Source organism: Patiria miniata, unplaced genomic scaffold (assembly GCF_015706575.1).
Source record: "Patiria miniata isolate m_02_andy unplaced genomic scaffold, ASM1570657v1 HiC_scaffold_4, whole genome shotgun sequence".
In the NCBI taxonomy this organism is placed as follows: Eukaryota; Metazoa; Echinodermata; class Asteroidea; order Valvatida; family Asterinidae; genus Patiria; species Patiria miniata.
Window position 1 is genome coordinate 2,608,030 of NW_024037071.1, and position 20,948 is coordinate 2,628,977.

The following is a 20,948-nucleotide window of genomic DNA, read 5'->3' on the forward strand; positions in this document are numbered from 1 at the left end:
TCCTTATAAACGTCTAACCATAGAAACTAATAGTTATTTTTCTACTGGTTATTGATATTAACTTGGTTTTTGTTAGTGCAAATGTATAGTATTTTTACTAAAAGTAAAAAAAAAAAAAGTAAAAAAATCACAGGATGTTTATTGCACTCGAGTCCTTTGGGCATTTTATTAGTGGCATGCATTTGACTGAAGGCACAAAGCAAAGAGCTACAAATCCAATCAAGCCTTAAGCAGGAAGTAGGCCTGTTCTGAATCAAATTATTGACTCTCAAAAGGTACAAATCACAGTTAATTTTTGAATAATTTGATCAGATGGGGTTTTCCCCCGAAAGAGCAACATTGTACTATGGCAACAGAGATTTACTTTTGCAAAAGTTGTAATGAGCACTTTCCTGTTTTGTGTTTTTTTCACCTAATTAAAAAGGGTGACTGGATTTTTAAGGTTCTTTTTCCTCATCTTTGTCTTTGGCAGAAGCTTGTAATTTACTACTAATTAGTAATTTGCGGTTATTACTAATTGGAAAAGTATTGGAAATCAGTTGTGCAAAGTACATGTATACACGCACAGTACTGAAATAATTAAACAATGCATTATTTTGACTTGGATATAAACCAATATATTATTTTTTTTGGTTTAATAAACATATTTTTTTTTATATATATATAAAATTCTGCACTTGAAAATAATGAAACATAATAATGCATCGTTCTTGTATAATCCCAGGATCACTTTTTATCCGAAACGAAGAAGGAATTTATGAATTTAAAAAAAAAAATGTTTAATTGATATGGATCTCTGTTGGATACAGTAAGAGTAAATAAAATGAATTAAAATGCATAAACTCCAAAGAGTCTTTCATTTTTTTTATTTGTCATCTGTAGATGGTCCAAGGAAATATATTAACTTTCTTTAAGTAAAAGTTTACCAAAAGTTCATAAATAAATCTTTATAAGATAATTACTATGTTTATATACAAACACTGAAACATTCATGCAACATGAATTCAACGAAAAAATTTATGCGTTTAAAATATTTTGACTTAACAATAAACACAATGCATGCTATAGTAATATGTTCATTACCAAGTTTAAACTACAATGGATTTAATCCAAATAAAACAAATGTCTTAGAGACTGCATTGAAAAAAATATATAGCTTTCTTCACAGTATTTGGTTCAAAGGAATTGGGGAAGAGATGTGTGGAACATTACTCCATTTATTTGGAGTTTTTTCGGTGAAACTTTTGTTACATATGATATCTGCATATTCTGAATAATAGATCCCTTTTTCTTTGGCATCGGCACCCTTCAACCTTAGGTAGTTTTGCCACTGTGCACAATTTTCAGACCCAAATTTTGAGGAAGGATTTGAAGAAATTTTGTGGGCGAGTTTAAACTTTTAACAAAAAAAATGCAAAGCAGTAAAACTGACCCTCTCAAAATCAGTCCTACTTTTCTCAAGTTTCAATAGAGGGGGTGACGTGTTTTCCGTCCAACTTTGCTGGATCAAGAGCGTTCCCTACATACTGCCACTGAACTTTTCCATATGCCAAGAGAAGTTTAGGTTTTTTTTGGGGGGGGTGGGCCTACGATTATTGCACTGACACTTTCACTAATGCCGTTTCCCGAGTCATTGCCTTATTGTATTGCCTTATTGGAATGGATTGTCAATATTGATTGCCACCCCCAGTGTGGGAGTTGTATTATGCCGTACCAAGTTATGATTAACAGCTGCGATTACTGTTAAGGCAAACCTAACATTTGATCTGTCAGGATCTTGTTAAAACAAGCATTTCTATGTATGTTGGTAAACAGCTTTTGGCAAATGTACAGAAATAAAAAGCTTACCATCGACAACCTCTGTGAAGTCATTACAGAGGGACTTCTTGTTCATTTTAATGTTCATTTTAAGTACAGAACGTCCAATTTTTGTATTTTAAGATGATTTTTGCATTTAAAGAGTCGAGGGTTAAAACAAATTTCAGTCATGACGCAAACTGAAATGACAATTTGGCATTGTTGAAATGAGCTGAGTTGGCAAAAGAACCGAACGCAACTGGCTCAGATAAACAGGACACAGTTAACAAACTATTCAATTTTCTCAACCTTTGAAAACATGCATTATGTCATAAAAGTTGTTACTGTAAAATAATGTTATCATTGAAAACAGCAAGTACAGTCAAAGAAGGGATACAACACTGGATTAAGGATATGCTCTTTGAGAATCATTCGAGGATTGAGAATAAAATTAGGGTTATTCAAAAAAAATTAACTAATTCGGGATTCGAACCTGTGACCTCTGCTACAGCTGCTCTACCAAAAATGCTCTCAAGCAATGAAACCCACAAATGCTGCGTCCTGAGGGTCCACATACAATCTTCATATAGACCATTATCATGTTGCGGCCATCTTGATTTTTTTCCCATTCAAATCAACGTAACCAAATCGAGGCTGGAAGGAAAAATAGTCTGGTTCCTTTTGCACAAAAAACATTTTCATTCAGTAGAGTTATTGGATACAGGGAACATGACTGAAATGGTGGCAGCATGATAAAGGTCTACTGCTGCAAATTGAGACATGAAGATGGGATTGCGCTGAGATGATGCAGCTTTTAAAGGGGGGGGGGGGGGATGGCACACAAGAACAGGGTTTGAAACCGACCTACATGTCTATGTCTTAGAAACACCGAGCACCGAGTGCTGATGATAATGACAAATCTACATTTACACAAACTCAAGTGTTTCTCGTCTATCAAAGTCAGAATTACATCTGGACAGAAATTACCGATGGTAAAAAAAAAAAAAAAGGGGGATGATTATGACAAATCGAGTTGGTGATAACTGTTGCTTATCAGTAGAATGAACACGACTAGCAGAAATTCTGTTTAAAAGGTTGCGCACAGGCAAACACTGCGGAGCACAGGATGAGGATGGATTCGAAAAAGGTATCGGCAGGGTTTACTCTTAGACTTGGCGAGAGGAATGACAACTTGAGGAAAATGCAGCCTATGCTGTGTCGGAAATACTTGGCTGTAACGCAAGCGCCTAGTGGAAGCGGCCAAATCCAATTCTGATAGACAGTGTGTGTTATTACCAACTGTAGCCAAGTAAATTGGATGCAGAATTGTTCCCCCTCATTCAACTGTTACTTAATAGGGGATACTTGGAAAGGGTTCAACTACATGTAGTGCATAAAGTCAAGGAAATGATAGATCAGCGATGCCAGGCACCATGGGCATCGCCAGGATTTTTTTCTAGAGGAAGGCAAAGCACATTCCCCCAAAATTCCCTGTACTTTTCCAGCGTATCCTGGACTAATAATATTTCGAGGGGGGCAGGGACTTTTGCCCCCCCCCCCCCTATGAAATTAATAGGAGTATGACTCCGCACCTCTTTTTCTTTCTTTTTGTTCGTTTTTTTTTTCCTCCTTTTTTTTTTTTGTGGCTTTTCCAGAGGGGGCAAGTGCCCCTTTGCCCCCCCCCCCTCGCGACGCCAATGCCAGGCACAAAGCTTTCTTCAGCCAAAGTTTCACTGCCAAGGCAAATTTATTGTTTGGTTTTGGGAGGTTTTTTTCCTTTCATGCCGTAGGCCTTTAAACCAGGATTCCACAAAATGCCATACTCTGCCAAATTCAGCCAAGTTCCAAAATACAGGCATGGGACCTAACAAAAAAGGAGGACATTTCAAATTTTTTGACAAGAGTTTATACAGTGTTTTTCGACGTTTATGGCACCAGTGTGAAGTGAAAAAAAGTAGAAATTTATATATTCGGATTGGCTGGCCGGCTGGCAGTCATTATCATGAAAAAAAACCCCCCAAAAATGAAATAAAAAAATTAACAAGAACATTGTGATGTGCTTTTTCGAAGAAAGAGTCTTGGTTTTTTTCAGCCTCACCTGGATTTTTCAGGTTACAAAACCCAGAACATTGATTTGAATTTATGATCAGTCTGCTTCACTAACGTTTCCTGATGCGAAACCGTAAACAGAATCCCAGGCAAATGCGGGAAGGATTTCAACTCAAGATTCTCAGAAAAACTCCCACGGAGCAAAGGCCACACAAATAAGGCTTACAGTTTGTGGTGCCAGTAGGTGCTGATTTTTTTGTATTATTTTTTTGTATTTTTTTTTAGTTTTGAAGGGATGCTGATGTGGTCTGTAACAGCAAGAGTTTTATTTTAATTATGTCCAAGAAATATGTTTGATACGAACACCGCAGTCAAAAATATAAGAACTACGGTTGTTTCATTGTAAATGAGTGTGGATATCACCACAAACTCTTGTTCTAGAAATATATCTCAATTTTTTCTGGCAAGGTCTGAAAAAGTGAAAAGTTGAGATATATGAATGTGCTAATAATCAATGAGCAAAATTCACACATGGAAACACGGAAGTAATTTAAAATTGAAAGCATCAACTCACCAGTCAACCGTGCAGTGTTCCCCTCCGATACAGAATTGCTCATTCAAATCCAGAGAATATATCCACTGGCATGTATCACACGTGTGTATTCCTCAGAACTGTGCTATGTGAGTCCGGTGCACCATATGTGCAAGTTCAGTACGGACCCTAAACCAGCAAACGGTCATGTGCTCTGGCAAGCACGGACTGTGTGTACTGGTACAATATGGGCCGCTGTGACATCAATAATGGAAATACAACCCACGGATTTCATCAGGTTTTTTTCCTTATGGGTTTTTTTAATTTTTTTTTTTTTTGGTGATTGAGAGAAGGAGGGGGTGTAAAGGCACGGTGCGGTGGAGAGAGTCGTACCAGGCCAAGGAGTGGGGAAATCCGTTCTGCATTTTGGCAGATGCCGCGCATACTCAATAGATTTTAACGAGAGGAGAGAGAACCAAAAAAAAGTTAGCTTGGGGGAGTGCACCGGGGCCCGACGCCTACTCTCTGTGGGAGACGGCCGGGGCTGTGTGTCGACACGGAGAATGGACCTTGATGAGTTAGTGCCGACGATTAGGCAGAGCGATTGTGTGGGAAGCCAACGAAAACAACTCAAGCTTGGTGATGATCGGTGGATGTGGTGTATGGACCGACTTTAAACGGCTTTGATTAGTCACGTGCGTTATAACAGGTGTGCATAAAAAAAGATGTTGTGAATCGAGACGCAACAGGGAGAAAAAAAAAATCCGCCGTAATTATAGTGAGAAATCTGACGGGTAAATCAACAAGGAACAGTGTCAATATTTTATAACGCAGCAATGATTAAAAATATTTGCGGAGTTGAATAAAACAAAAATTGGGCACTATTTGCCCATGCTCAACCGATACCCTTTCTTTTTACTGCAGTTGTTTGGTGTTGTCAATGGCCAAACTATGATTTTTTACACCTTATGAAATGCGTTTGGCCTAAAGGCTTTCAAACCTACACAATAACATCAGCATATAGGTGGGATTGGCCATTATGTTTTGTGGTGAAAAAAGCTTTGTGGTGAATACATGAACTGCAGGTGATCTGAAACTTCAACACTTTACAGTAGATTTTGAGAGCTGGCAGGAAAAAAAAAACTTCCAAGTAAATTACAATCAAATTAGCGGTTGTATTGACAAATGAAATTTAAACAAATATCCAAAACCAAAAATTAGCAATAGATAATAAACGAGTTGTACATTAACCAGGGGAAAGTGCACGTAACAGGGGAAAGTACACGTATTTCAGAAAATAAGGAATTGAAAACATTTGATATAGTCATTTGATAGTAAAATGATCCCACTGCACTTGCAGAACACACTACGTGCGTATGTCAGACAGTTCGACTGCGAACATTTTAACGAATTTTACAGGTGTCAGTGGGATGAAAACAATTCATCTTTGAGCAAACCTGATGAAAGTAAAACCACATACAAATGAGGATTCTTGTCAGACATTTGTATGTTACATGTACATGTACGTACAGCAAAGTGTTTTTCCAGATCAGAATAATAGGGCCTATATTGCTGTTGCTATGGGCTTACCAATCATAACATGGATTCAAATTTGCTCAAAGATGTCGATTTAAAATTCATACGCTGAATGTCCAACCAGCCATGTTTTGCCCGAACTATGTAGGTACTTGTAGATGTAGCTACTTGTAAAAGTACAGGTGACGAACTCTCACATCCGAACTCCCTGCTGGTTGCAACAAGAAGGATGCATCTACAACAAAAATACAAACACACACAAAACAAAAAATGGAATTTCAAAAGGAGTTATTGCTGTGTCCGCAAAAATTGACTCTCAAAAATTGAGCTGTCCGACTTTGTGTGCTAGTCATGAATCCTGTCACATGAGCTCCACCAGTGCATCACTTGCTGCGGACGTGCAGGAAACAACGTTTGCTTTGGTGAACACTGTGTGTGCACGCACATGTGACGTGAACCACACATTGAATCGTCTGACAGACGAAGAAGACTTATAAATATTTTTATGGCTGGAAATATGTATGCGAATGCCACATGTACGCCATGTCAGAATGGTGACTGCTCTATGTTCTGACCCCCGTATGTTCCGACACCCCTATGTTCCGAAAACCCGCACATAAGATTGTGTACTTAGTGTTAGGGTTAGGGTTAGGGTTAGGGTTAGGGTTAGGGTTAGGAATATGTGCAGTCAGAACATAGGGGTGTTGGAACATAGGGGTGTCAGAACATAGAGGTGTAACGGTCAGAAGTTGTGTCAAGTTTCTTTGGGGTATTTTTTCAATCAAGTTTTTTGGGGGTATTTTCAAAAACAGTGTGACATATTGGTAATTGTTGTTTTGGGGGTATTTTTTCAATCAATTTTTTTTGGGTATTTTTCAAAAACAGTGTGACATATTAGTAACAGTTTTTTGGGGGGTATTTTTTCAAAAACAGTGTGACATATTGGCAACAGTTTCCTTTCAACCAGACCTTTGAAATTGGATAAGTAAACAATCTTAAACACAAATATTTCGGCGATTTCAGGACGAAGTTTCCCTGAAACTGGTGATCTACAATCTTCATTGTACAAAATTCCTTTTCAGTATTAAAATTAAACAATTCCTTTTTTTTTTACATTTAAATTGCAGAAAAAGCATTCCTACGTGCAAACCTTTTATTGCCAAACAACTGCCTTGAATTACTGAAATTGCTGGTACCAAATACTCCCCCATCCATGTCATTTGTTTTTACAGAACAGATAGATCTAACCACAACATCAATATCCGGCGACAATAAATAATGGCTCGGTAAAATGCCCACCCCCTCTCGGTCAATCTCTAGCCCACGCCCACTCCGTAATTACTCCGCACAGATGCCACTGTGGGTGGAATAATTGACACGGTTGCCCGACGCTCGCCTGCCTGTTAACTGGGCATCGTGCTTATCGATGTTGCGTGGTTAATTGCTACAGCACGCTTAAGACTTCAATTCAGACTGCTTTGGTTTGTGTCTGGCACACGACAAAGTAATGTCCAATTATCTTCAAGCAAACTTGGATTTCTCGATCCTGATTGGTCGATTCCATGGCAACAACAGTGTGATCATTATTCTATTAAGCATCGTCCAATTTCTTGTGACCCAGAAATTTAACTCTCCTACTGTTAAAACAGTCACAGACAGTCAAAAATTCCATCAACTTCCCCTGTCAGGCCTTCTACACCTGTAGGCTTGTAATAAACAGTATGATCATATTTCAAGCAAGCATTCCGACTAGTCAAATTCAGTCAACAGCCCAAAGCAGGAAACTGGTAGGCACAGCTGTCTTATCAATCACCTACAGTCAAAGCACATAGCTGCGTCAAGTTACATAAACAGTCACAGCCAGTCAATCCTGCTTTATGTAGGCTGGGAGCTCCTAACTGTTGAAAACAGTCACTTGATTGATTATTTTGACTGAAAGGACAATGTATGTTTGCATAGGAGGGTTAAAAGTAAACAATCAAAAGCACTCAGATGAATGTGCATCTTTATCTTGAAGCCACCTCCTCTAGCCAGCCAGCCTCCCAACCTCATTGCATGTCCAGTAGACCAATGCAGACAGGTGGGTGGAATATTGAGAAATGCTTGCCGCTACACCTGCACCATATGGTCCAGCCATTTCCACACTTTGGATGCCGTTTGGATGCACCAAATCAATAACTCCTCTCCCTCTTCCAAAGCTATGTAAAATGTATGTGTACATTTACTCTACGTCTACACATATCAGCTATGTGATGAACATGCTGATGATAAATTTATCAACAAATCAACTCAGCTTAGGAGAATAATTACAGGAATCTTGGAAAGCCGCATTTATTTGGGATCATTGTGTGTTTTTTTGCCAAGCTTACATGTATCTGGTGCAATTTGCACTCATTATCAAGTTTTTAATTTCCCTTTTTAAAATGGACTTAATTTAACAATTTAGTTTCTTTTGATGGTGAGAATCATTTTCAGCAATAAATTTTGTGACTAGTTACTTGAACCGGCCGACTTACACGTACATCAGTACAATGAAAAATACTAGGTGGTGTGTTAAACCAAACTCCCACACAAGTGTTTATACACATGCCTGCATGCCCAGAAGTTCACGATGAAATATTCATGTTTTCTTTTAAACCCCTCGTAATAAAAAGAAGATTTCTTTAAAACGAACGACTGGAGGGTTTCGGGGAGTAAATATCTCCAAAGCGGCCATTGATCATTCCCCGGGGTGTCATAGGGGCCCTTGAGCCAGGAAATGCCTTGAGAATTATCAATTCTTCTGCCACTGACACACACAACAGCAAATCCTATTGGTAAGAATTGGAGAAAGTCTGCAGGCCGTTCTGTGCTTTCCTCCCGACTGCGATATGCCAATTGATTGTCTCCTGTCCGGCCACAGAGTTCCTCTTAAAGATGCATTCCCCGTGCTGTTTTGAGTTTCACCCCAAAATATACATTTTTTGTTCAATTGTTTTTTTGCTAAATTTTGCCTTTTGCGAAAATCGAAATTTTGGCAAAAATAATCCCGGCGCGATGTGGTTAACAAGCATGGAGCACGCATCTTTAACTATTTTCCTCATGTTTCCATGTACCATATGGCAAAAGATGACCTTGCAGCACATTGGTGAATTACAAATTAGACTTCTTTTTAGCGTTGGGTAGTTTTTTTGCCTTCACCCTAACTCCCTAGTGTCTTTGACTACATGTAAACTTACTGGACCAAGTCTGCCAAAATGCATCACAGACTCTGCTTCACATTATGCTTCAGGACCATATCCGCTGAAATCCACCACAAGACCAAATGCTATAGGTGGATTTTGATGGACTTAGTAGTCATGGCTTGCCCAGCAAAATCCCCCCAAAAGGGGGGGGGTGGATTTTGATGGAGTTGGGGAGGTTAGAGTCAATCAAAAAATAAGAATAGCTTGTCTAGCATGCATTCAAATATTATTTTAATAAAATGACATCACAAGTGACTTAAATTTTGTTTTTCCACAGCTATTTTGTTTGACGTAACCAGCAAAAAAAGGCACAGAAATAGGGGTGGGGGCGGGGGAGAATAACAGGGTACAGGGAGAAAATACCCTCTCAAATTTTTTAACAGGGAAGATAGGCCATCACAACTAGCACCCAAATAGCTCGACTTTTTGGGGTCGCAAAAGTGGACCCCGAAAGTCGTTCTCACACGCATAATAAAGGAACAACACAAAAACGCCCAGTTTTTAAAGGATAGTTGTGTGGATGTTTATATCCTACTTTTAAATGTTCTTTCTGATTAACATCATTTCGTTCAAAGCGCGTTTTGCAGCCCAATTGGGCTGTTTCAGGACGCAGTGTCCCCTTAAGTGAAAATCAATATGAACATGAGTATACTGTTTTTCATTACCACGCAACTTTTTCAATTTTATTTTTTATTTTGCGTTTTGCAAATTAACTCTTAAATTATACAAATTTGAAGAAAAAAAATACCTTGAAATTTGGCACTCACCTTTTCTTTAGACGTTTTGGGTAAGAATTTGATATCCTGCAACTGGGCCATCCAGATTGTACTCAGACTGGAATGCTCCAAGGTCAAAACTCCCTCTGCGATCAGGAGCCGTAATCTCGGAATTGCCGAACTCTCGCGGTTGCTCAAAGACGAAGAACTGGTAGCGATGGGCTGGGCCCCTTGGGGGACTCGGGGGCGCGTAGTCTATCCAAAAAAAAAAAAAAAAAAATTGACATAAAGAAACTCAAATTTTTTTTGTAGCACTTCTGTCCTGGAATGGAAGTTATTGATTGTTCACAGAAAAACAAGTCCAGCAAATGATTTTCCATTTCATAACGGCAGGGTTGTTTGATTATTTAAATCATTGACATAAATCATGATTATTGTGAGCAGTTTGTTTACAGAGAGACATTGCAAGATGGCGGCGTCCACATCGACACACAGCGGAATTTCCAGTGGTTTATTACGTCCAAACAGGAAAAATCGGTAAATTAAATTCCGTAGCGAAAGAGTTAACTTCCCAGTGTGTGTTGTATGCAAATTGTTGGTTTACGAATGGTGCAAGGCACGTTACATCTTCTTAAGATTTATAGAAGTAGTGCCTAGAAAGTACATAATTAATTAGGCCAAAAAAATAATAGTTCTGCTTCCGGTTACCCTACCTACCCCTTATATTTTGGGGGGGAAAAAAATGAGGAAAAATCCGAAAACCATCAATTACTACCTTTTACCCTTTTCTACACATAGACACCTCCATATGATTGTACACACAAACTTAAAAATTGCCAAAATAATGTCCCTACCTACCTACCCTATTTTCAAATGCCATGTAATCGGAGGCAGAACCATATTTTTTATTGGCCTTACAATGTACATGTAGTTTACATGTACAATCAACAAATGTTAATGTTTGAACAGAAATAACACTTAAACAGATGACAAACTTGTCTTCCATAGTGAGTCTTCCACTCATGTTCAGTGTTCCATAATTTCATAAATCCCTTAAATGAAGTGAAGCTAGTGAGTCGGTTAATTTGTCCCTTTTAAATAGGAACAGATATTTTCACAGATGGGTGTAAAAAATTTGTCAGATTTTTTTCAATTTTTCCCCTAAGTTCCCCCCCCCCCCTGCCCACATATCCCATTTTCCGACTACTCCCCCAAATTTTCCCGAAGTACCTAATTTCCAATTACTTTTTTTTACCGGAAATTTCCAAAACTCATGGAAATTGTTCTAAAAATAGGATCTGCAAAATATATAAATTGCTATATTTTAGCCCCATTCAGGCAAAAATAGCAGCTGCTCATGCACATAAACAAAATTATGTACACTTACCCATTTTACCGCTTCCACTGCCGTGATATCCACTGGCAAAATTGTCCCCCTGAACAAAAAAAAGTAAGTGAAACAAAACGCTTAAAAAAACAAAAATAGCACCAGGCAGAATGAGGAATGCTAGAATTGAATGGACACTGTTTGTATGTTGAAGGGATGGCAAATTCTGAATTTCCAAATTGAGTAAAAAATTTTTAAAAATTATATAAATTATATAAAAAAATTCAATCCTCAATCCTCCAAATTCAACCGTTATTTCTCGAATGTGGTCCTTGGAGGGGTGACCACTGACCCAATCCTGCAAAATCCTCCAGCAATCACTGTCAATTTGTTGAGGCAGAGCCAGTTACATCCTGGAGCAGTGCGGAGGATTTCAAATATAATCTAGGCCTAAATTTATGCACGGCTGAGCATAAACAACACAATATCTGAGCATAAACACAAGGTCTGTCCTAAGACCTTGACACACTGCATCCTCCCAAAACAGCCACACATTTTTGCCATATAGCCTCAATCCTTCAAAATCCTCCAATTATACAAGGTTTTGGAGGATTTGGGAACGTTTGGGTTAAAACAAAACACACAAATAAAACATTCAAAATTTTTTCGCACCTTTAACAAAAACAAAAAGAATCCTCACCTTAATGTTGATAACAAGCCAGTGCAGCCAGTATGCTTGTCCTCGTGATGCTGGTGCATCAGGGTCTACCATCACCAACGTATAATACTTGTTGTCCTGCAAAACAGACAAAACATGAAAAGTCAGTAAATTCTGTCTCGAGCCATATGGCCCATCACGCTGGCGTTTATCTCCGACCAAGAATATGGACGGGATGCCAGTCCATCACAGGTTACTACTTACTCCTAAGCCAATGCAGGTACTGTTTAAATACTCCTGGGTGGAGAGAAGTGGCTTGCCCAAGGACACAACATATGACCAGTGATAGGATTCAAACCCCTGACCCTCTGATCATGAATCACGAACCCTAACCACTAGGACACACTCCCCCATCAGACAAGAACTAGTCAACTGAAATTAAATATTGAACCAGCCAAATTTGATCACGGACACTGAATAAGCCAGGAGTAAGCTTTTAGAAACACCCAGAGACAAAATGCCAAAAACCCCTTAGGCAGTATTATCATTTTCTGACACACAGCTTATTCCCTAACCTAAGGAACTCCATCAAAATCCATCCCTTCATTTTGGGGGATTTTGGCCCATAAGCCATGTGTACCAAGTCCATCAAAATCCACCAGCACCAGTGGTGGATTTCAATGGATTTGGTCCTGAAGTATTATGTGAAGCAGAGTGAGCGATGGATTTTGATGGACATTGTCTTCTACTTAGTAAAACTAAGTAGGGAATTGGGATTTAAAGATAAAAGCTTAAATAAGTAGGCCTATAGCTTTAGCTGACTGCCATTTCTGGAAAAAGGGCAAATGTGCAAACTACAAACACATGGAGAATTGGAATCATTCTACACAGCCAAGTGTGCGCCAGACAGCTTATGTATCCCTCAATTTCTCCAACATGTATGATAACTGTTTTCCACAGAAAATAAATTTTGCACTTTTATATGTCAATGCAAAATAATATTATTAGGCCTAAACCTAAACCATAAAATTTTTTTTATAAAATGCTTAGTCTACATTTGATACAAACTCATATACCAAACAATTCTTGACTTGTCTTTTCAGATTTTTTTATTTTTTTTATTTTCCTTAAAACATGAAAAATACTCCAAAGTACATCACACACCCTGTGACAGTGATCCTTCAATTTAAAAAAAAAATCATGGGCCTTCTCCAACATGTATTTGCACTTAAATAGGCCCGATTTAATTGCAAAAAATGTTCCGAACAATTGTCAGTGTCTCATATTTTCATACGTATGCAATTCATTTTCTAAAGTCCCTTTTGTCTCTTTGTCTCTTCACACAAAGCATTTTCAATATTGATTATTGGCAAACAGTTTTCCATGGAACAGATGGAGGAAATATGCCCCCGCACACTATGCAATAACACGCAGTCAGAACATGTGGTATATGCATGCATAAATTACTGGCGCAGTTGATTTTAATCTGTCTGCAAGAACATGATTATGGGTGATATTAAAATCTACATTACTAAACCATGTCACTATATTTAAAATGAATGTAAGATTTTGTTGACAAAATAAACAAAGTGAAATAAACATATTGAAAGCATACACATATTTTGCACCTATCCTGAATGAAAACGACATATTTTGGGCATCAAGTAGGGTATGGAGTAGGTTCACGATATGGAAGAGCGGTTTCGATGCCATCTCACAATGATGCACCGTGAAAGCCATCAAAAGGATAAAAAGAAAGCCCAAAACAGAACTGCATGTGCATTCAATAGTGAGGCATCAACAAGAAAATCAAGAAATGAACTTGTATTTTATATCAAAATGATGTCCAAAATATTTCTTTGAAAGATGAGTTGAAAGATGATCGCTCAAGGGTACTGAAATGATTAAAATACTATAACATCATCATTACCCTGTATGTTACTGCTAAGAAGAGCAAGACAAATCTAGTCCGAAAATTTGGGACTCTCAATATGTGTATGACTATGAAAGTCCCAAATCTTAAGGTATTGAAAACATGCAACACAAGAAAATAGACTGGCACCTGAAACAACCAGTCCAACAACACTGTATCAATCAACTGAGAAAGACCTAATAAAGTGGAAGGGACATTGAGCTTCTGGCCTTCACTTCTTGGAAAATTCCTGGAAAGAATGTTGCCACTTTTTGTTTTAATATATCATCTCAATGAAGGTCAGTCATTTGTGGGGGAAACAATTGATAGACGCATTACAGAAATTGCACTTGACTCTCCATAGCATAGCCTTTGCAAAAAAACAAAGAAGTGGGTGTGTGGATACAACAGTCTTTCTTGGTTGCTAATTACAAACACAAGTTTCCCAAGTTTCAAATCATACCCCTCCAACCCCCCCCCCCCCCCCCCCCCCAAGCTTGCGAATCAAAATGCCGCCCACCTCGGTGACATCCGCATCCAGGGTCACGTCTCCAGGAGGTTTACCGTTGCTGAACACGTCCAATGAAACCGTCTCACCACAAGGATAGCGTTCATCCCTGTATGTCACTTGCAGACCGCCAAGTTGGCATGGATTGCTGCTTTCAGGTATCAGCCCGGCAGTGGCGGTATTTACGATAAAAGCCGAGGCCACAAGAAGCAAAAACCGAGCCATTTTGTGAAGCTGAGTAGCTGACTGAGATGAGAGAGATAGCTGTGTTCCCAAAAATAAAAACAATCCAGTCAGCTAAACAAAAGAGCGCCCGCATCGCTCCATAATTTGTACACGCAGTGCGAGCATAATGAGGGCGCTCTTGTCAATTTCAGTTATTTTGAGTCGATGCAGTTTTCATTTCATTTCATTTCAAATTGGTTTACTATAAAGCATCATGAATCGCAGCCAAGGGCTGAATTGCACATGATTTACATTTTCGTTTGAACAGCTAAAAAAATTACAATAATACTATAACATTACACTAAATATGATATATATGTTAAAATGTTCCTGATAAAGCTTGCACAACACATCACAAGAAAACAATTAAAATATAATAAAATGAAAAGTTCCCCCAGTCTGTGAAAACTAAAACCCAATTTTCGTAAAAACAAACAGTCACATTATAAAAACATTGGATATTATACTGTAAAAAGCCTCAATTAATCCAAGTTTGAATTGTTGGCCTTGTTCAGTAAACTGATTAAGTATGGGAGCGCACTTTTCTGCATACGCGTTGATTTACAACGGGGCTCAGGATACTGATTATGTCTCCTAGATGACATCCTATTCGTATGTTCAGGGGGGAGGAGGTTTCTAAATTTAGATGTAATCAAAATTCAAAGAATGTACTAAGTTGGGCTAGATTACACTAATGAGTTAGAACGTAACCATGGTTACATGGATACTGCCAGCTTTGTCAGTTTGTGCTCACGTGGTAGCTTAAGCTTTGGCAGCATATCATTGAAAATAGTGATAATTGTCATGCAATTATATTATCCTGACCATGATGGCAACCATCTCTATTGGAAAAATAAATAATACATTATAAGTAACCAATTACTTGTATATTGCTGGGCTATCCAATAAGCCAAATCAGACACAAGGAAGGGGGAAAATCACTAGGTAACCGGATTTTATTTTAGCCCCTTGCTCAGTCACCACGTTGTAATTTTTATCTTCCAAAAGTTGGCCCAACAGGGGAAAAATTACGTCCACCCATCGTTGGTGAACTAACTTAATCAGCCGTTGTCCCGTCGTCGAAAAGTTTTATCGCCGGGGCCGCCGTAATACGCCGACACGTCGTATGGACGTTGGCCCTTTTGAACAAAAATACTTCGACCTAACGTTGGTAAAATAGCAACATCCCCATTAGAATACTGAGCATCCCCAGTAGAGTGACATCCCAGTAAAACGACCCATCGGTAGGATGGCACCCCCAACAGAAATGACATCCCGAGTAGAATGACATTTACAGTAAAATGACAATAATAATATCCCCAGGGTAGAGCGACATTCCCCCGTATAGAGTGACATCCGAATGTACTGACGTTCCCCAGATGGTTTAGAAGGACATCCCCGGTAGGATGGTAGCTCCATCAGAATCACTTACGCAGTATGATGACTTTACTCAACATTATTTAATAATTTGTTAGGCAGGGCCTCAATGGAAACCATTTTTAAAAACTGTTTGGGCATACCCTGGGTAAAAAATGAATAAATGAATAAATAAATAGAGGACTCTCTATTAGAATATCATCCTAAATAGAGCGACATCCCCAGTAAAAAGAATTACATTCCCAGTAGAATGATATTTAAAACCACTTTTTAAAACTGTTCAAAGGCCTGCAAAAACAAACAAGCATATTTATTATATTCCATTAAATTTTGTTTGGAAAAGAAAATCGAAATTTTGAAAAAGGGCGTACCAACTTCAAGTATTTCATTTATTTTGTTGCTTTATGTTTTAAATTAAAATCTAATAGTTATATTTTATGAGAAACTTAGGGGCTTATATTGGTCAATTTTCCGGGGACCGACCGACCGACCGACCGACCGACACCACCAAGTGACATGTAGAAGCTCCTGCACTGTCGATGCAACAAAGTTGGCCATAAGTAAAGATCAAGAAGAGCGCCGCCAAGCATTCTGGAGCGATGATTCGAAGCAGGGAGGAAAATAAAAAAAAACAATCCGTCGTCTTTGATTGAAGTGAGCAATTTGTAGTTCAGACCGGTGATTTAATTGCCAAAGACAATGATAAAGTACCTTTAACGTTTAAAAACTCTGAATAAGAAGTGTCTCTGTCCAAGACTGGCTCCGGGTTTAAGTAGCTGAATCTGGAGCGGCGATAGAGGGCGCTATGAGCAGGTGCCCATTCGGGTGCAGACCTGCAAATTGACTCCCATAGACTCAGTGATAATTACGCGTACTTCCGAAAATTATCTAAAAGTACACACAACTCTCCATGGTGTTTGAGACACCCATCAAATTAAAGCTTATTTCATAATTGTTCATTTTCTGTTCAATTTTCTTCAATTATCCCATGACTTTTGGGAGAAAATTCCAGGCGCGGATCCGGGGGAATTTGTTTGTTCCCACTGAATCACCTGTTAATCAGAGGGTTGCCGGGGGCCGGGAGGGGGGTTCTGGTTGGATAAAATATACATGGTGAAATTTTGTTAATTAAAAAAACACACAAATTTGCTGAGGAACAAACAATGATATAAATTGCTTTGCGAGGAATGGTTACCAGTCCTAACGTAATGCATGAGTCGTGTATCGCTTGAGACTGGTTCCTAGCTGAGACTGAGTAATAAAACTGCGAAAAAATGTGGGTTCACACCTGGTTCATCCACCGAGCTCATGACAATTGGTATACCCTCAAAAGAGAGTTCTGAGAGCCATAACATTGGGGAACTGAAGAGATATGGCAATGAACCTCTGGCGCTGCAATTCTGAGCAATTGGGCCCGAAAGTGGCGCTATTTTGCCATGTTGTAGAGGGATTGTTTTTCAAGATGGCTACTTTTCCGCTTTGGGAATAATAGGGGTCTTCTTCTTTGGGTGAGAATTTCTCGAAAAGTCAGCGATCAACTTACCAAAAAATTGAAATGAAAATGAAAGATGACATGTTGATCATCATTTTTTCTGTGCAGCTTAAATACCTGTGAGCGTTCTGAGTAGTTTTAAAAGAATTTTGAAGTATGGGCATTTAGCAATGGTGTCTATGGGTATTTAATACAGGGGTGCTTTCATGTGTTCTGCTTGTGAGCTTCGTGAACTTTGACCCCGATGTGCGGCATCAACACGAGCTAAACTGCCGTTAATCTATCTTTCAATTTTCCGCCAAAGTCAGCGAAGAATCCTTCTGTATACTTGAATCCGGGCCATGAAATTGGAGCGACTTTTCTTCCGTCTTTTCAAAGTGCAGTCTCATCATGCTCATGTTTTCAAAGACACAGGCTTGGTTACCAGGGATACAGGGATACCAGCCAGGCATCTCGTCTCTTGATCCGGAAACCAACCTTGTTTTGGAAGTTCAGGGGATTATAGGCCAAACATTGGTCCCGGCTTAGAAATCGTAGTTGATACAGTAATCTAGACATCTAGAGTCAACATGGGTGAGGGAGAGGAATATAGACCGGCGGGGGTTGCCGAGATTTATCCTTTTATTATAAATGATGTCCATTCATAATCTTGTTATCTCTGTGACGAATTTATTGGTTAAAGGCCATCGGATGTCCAATTATGTAACTATGATATTATCATTAACTTGCGCTGCCTGTCAGGGTCACTGGCTACCAAGACAACTCCTCACATCAGACTCCTTGCCTAATGTCTAGACAGTGATGTTTCTTTCTTGAACTTCAGCTAGCACCCCTTTTCTGCCAATTTCTTTCTCAGCTTCTCCAACCACCAAAAAAAAATATCCACAAAAATGATGTGGACAAAGACCTCCATCCATCTTTTTACACCGTGACAACGGTTTGCTTTCAAAGTATGAAGTTATCTTTTAAATATCCCCGTTCAGTGTTTAGACTTCATGCCAAGCCGTTTAACATTCGTGTTTTAATTTTGCCCCTGATATCCACTAGCGCAGCCTCTTAGCTGTGTTCATCTGTTGGGTTTCGACATGGGAGTCTACTCACACGCATGTTGGGGTCGAGGAAGAACAACCGTCCCCGCACTGCGGGACATGGCGGCCGCTGCGATGACAAACGTACCCAACCGTTATAGATTACCGACTCGAAATCAAGTCTAGTTAAGCGTAATTCCACTCCTTTCACAAACCAGCTTCGTGAAAACTCGGTCAGATAGCTAGCTAGCACTGACTCCACCGATCGACACAAAAAAAACACCACACGTGCCCCGTGCGCTCCCCCAATTACCCGCTGCAGGAAACAGTAAACTCCTATCGAGATGTCATCTTCCTTATCTAATTAATTTGTGATATCCCAAGTTCGTGTGCCTTCCTTTTATTCGCGTTCGAAAAGTGCTTCTGGGCAAAGTTGCATTTGATAACAAAAAATGCTGTAAAGGTCTATCTGCCGGACGTGTCAAGTGTATGTTTTTTTTCTATCACAATTTTTTTTGGTCAATTATTGTTGAGTTTTTGGTTTGCGCGAGCCGCCAACTCTTTACTCCAGTTTTAATTTGATGCAAGGTGTGTTTATGTTATAACCGGCCCGTCCTGCTTTTAGTGGGTGGCTGGACCCGTTTAAATAAAAGTCTTAGCTGAAAGCAACATTTTTAACAGAAACCGTAGTTAATACATAGATTAATAATCAGATTATTTGAGAGCTGCGAGTTGTTAAGATAAAGAAAAATAGGACTGTGAGTAAGGTCACGTGGTGCCCAAATTCCATTTTTGTTTCAGTTTGTTTTTACATTATTTTTGGCCCCGTTTTCATGGAACAAAATCACGCAACTGTGGATCTAGGATCACATGATGGGGGCATGACACACACACACAGACGAAACAAAGCCGGGTGATAGAGCTGGACATAAGAAAAACGATAACCACCTTTGAAAAAAAATGCTGCTTCATTCTATCAAAATTTCCACCACTGTCTTTTCAACCTTGTTGAGTGACCGTGACCGACACCATACCCTTCCCAGCTCGCTTTTGGTTGACGGGTCTCGACTATATCTACACCAAACCGTAATGACAGGGCTATTTAAAAGGTTGTTGTTGCAATAGTGGGAGCCATTTTAACTCAATCGTGCTTCAATACGGGGCCCCTATATGGCTCCCAGAGACATTGGAGTGGTCTCGTTGCCGTGGCCCGAGCAACGCGAGTCTCGGAGAGGCACCGCCGGGGCACTCGTCCCATCGACCCGGTCGCTAAGCACTCCACGCCGGCCCGTGTGTTTGCGCTCCCTGATGGGGCCCCCGATAACACCGCGCCCGTCATTCACACTGCTATCGCCCCAGATAAATCAGCCCCATCACATAGGCAAACTAATTGCCATTTATTTTCTAATTTTCCTGTTGACTTAAGAAATTTGGGCGATAGCCTTTGCCCACCCTCTGCGAAGCCTCGGTGCTTTATGTAAAAAAAATAAAGGAAAATAAAATGTACACAAAATTGCGGTGGACGGTGGGATGAAGTTGAGTGACGCTTGTATGCCAGGCATAGGGACCGTAGCTTGCCGGGCGGCCCGCTCGCCTGGCCAGCCGTTGCTCCGTCTCGTTACAAAAAACAGCAATTTTCAAAGGATAGATTATACCAACGCATCTTCGACTATAGGCTACAGCATGGCCCAATGGCCGACTCGACATCAGTCCCAAAAATAAAATCCACAAACATGACCCTACGATGATAATATCCACCCCGCCTATATATACAAGTGCAAAGCACCGTGTATCAACTATAAATACGGCCGTGCCCTGGTCTTGCCCACCCATTAATACGAGGCCGACACAAAAAGAACATGAACGCCTTCCTTAGATCTTGTTCCGCCTCCAACAATCGAGGACTCGCCCTGAAAGGAGAGCAAATTTGCCCCAGGATTATTGAAAAAATTATCCTCTTGGGGCAAGTGTTGACTCGTCAACTTGGGGGAAAAGAGTTCACAAGGGGAACGGTTTAACCAACAAACAAATATCAACACCAGCTCCGAAAAATTATATACACATTGCACTACGTGCACACTACAAAGCCAGCGGAACAAAGGCAAACAAAACGAACGGGGAACACTATTATACCAACTCCCCCACCTCTTGAAACGGCACCGAAAATTTATGTCTACTCCAAAATTAAGTCATTTTGATAAAACACTATTTTAGGCGTAGTTGGGTTTCGGATATTCATTTCAATGATGTGTTGTCAAAACAGAATCAAAGCGCTCGCCTAATATCAGACGAACCAGATTTTAACCCAAATGATGATGTAAAGCGAATGTTCTATGAACTGTGCTTTGATAAAGAAGACCCTTTAAGGCTCCTTTTCCTTTTCGATTTCTTTTTGGACCAAAAACTTAAAATTTCTATTTTCCTGTTCGTCTTGAACAGTCTCTTTAAAACAAATTTATCCTTAAGGCCTATGTGACTTTTGCCTACAAAAGGGTCCAACTTCGCCTGACAAAGTTGCTTGTCATGATTGACAAAATCTGAATCTAATTCCTGCTGTTTTTTCCCCA

General features: G+C 39.5%; 1 protein-coding gene across 2 annotated transcripts; it reads right to left on the reverse strand.

The window, feature by feature from the left end:
• Positions 1-850: 850 nt before the first annotated feature.
• On the reverse strand, positions 851-14,583 carry LOC119739666 (protein D2-like). 2 transcript variants are annotated; one of them, XM_038214678.1, is made up of 5 exons: positions 14,272-14,583; positions 11,882-11,977; positions 11,242-11,290; positions 9,906-10,109; positions 851-6,149 (listed from the first exon to the last, which is right to left on the reverse strand). In XM_038214678.1, the coding sequence occupies exons 1-4, from the start codon at positions 14,482-14,484 to the stop codon at positions 9,913-9,915; spliced, it is 555 nt and encodes a 184-aa protein (XP_038070606.1). In that variant the 5' UTR covers positions 14,485-14,583; the 3' UTR covers positions 851-6,149; positions 9,906-9,912. The 2 variants fall into 2 exon arrangements, with proteins under 2 accessions (XP_038070606.1, XP_038070607.1); XM_038214679.1 differs by lacking the exon at positions 11,242-11,290.
• Between the last annotated feature and the right edge of the window lie 6,365 nt (positions 14,584-20,948).

What these genes read in the sequence shown, in the direction of transcription:
- LOC119739666 (XM_038214679.1), bottom strand. Translation starts at nt 14,484, where the DNA reads ATGGCTCGGTTTTTGCTTCTTGTGGCCTCGGCTTTTATCGTAAATACC. An exon ending in TGGATGCGGATGTCACCGAG is followed by an intron (nt 11,978 to 14,271) that starts GTGGGCGGCATT and finishes TCTGTTTTGCAG; the next exon opens with GACAACAAGTATTATACGTT. An exon ending in CCAAAACGTCTAAAGAAAAG is followed by an intron (nt 6,150 to 9,905) that starts GTGAGTGCCAAA and finishes TTTTTGTTGTAG; the next exon opens with ATGCATCCTTCTTGTTGCAA.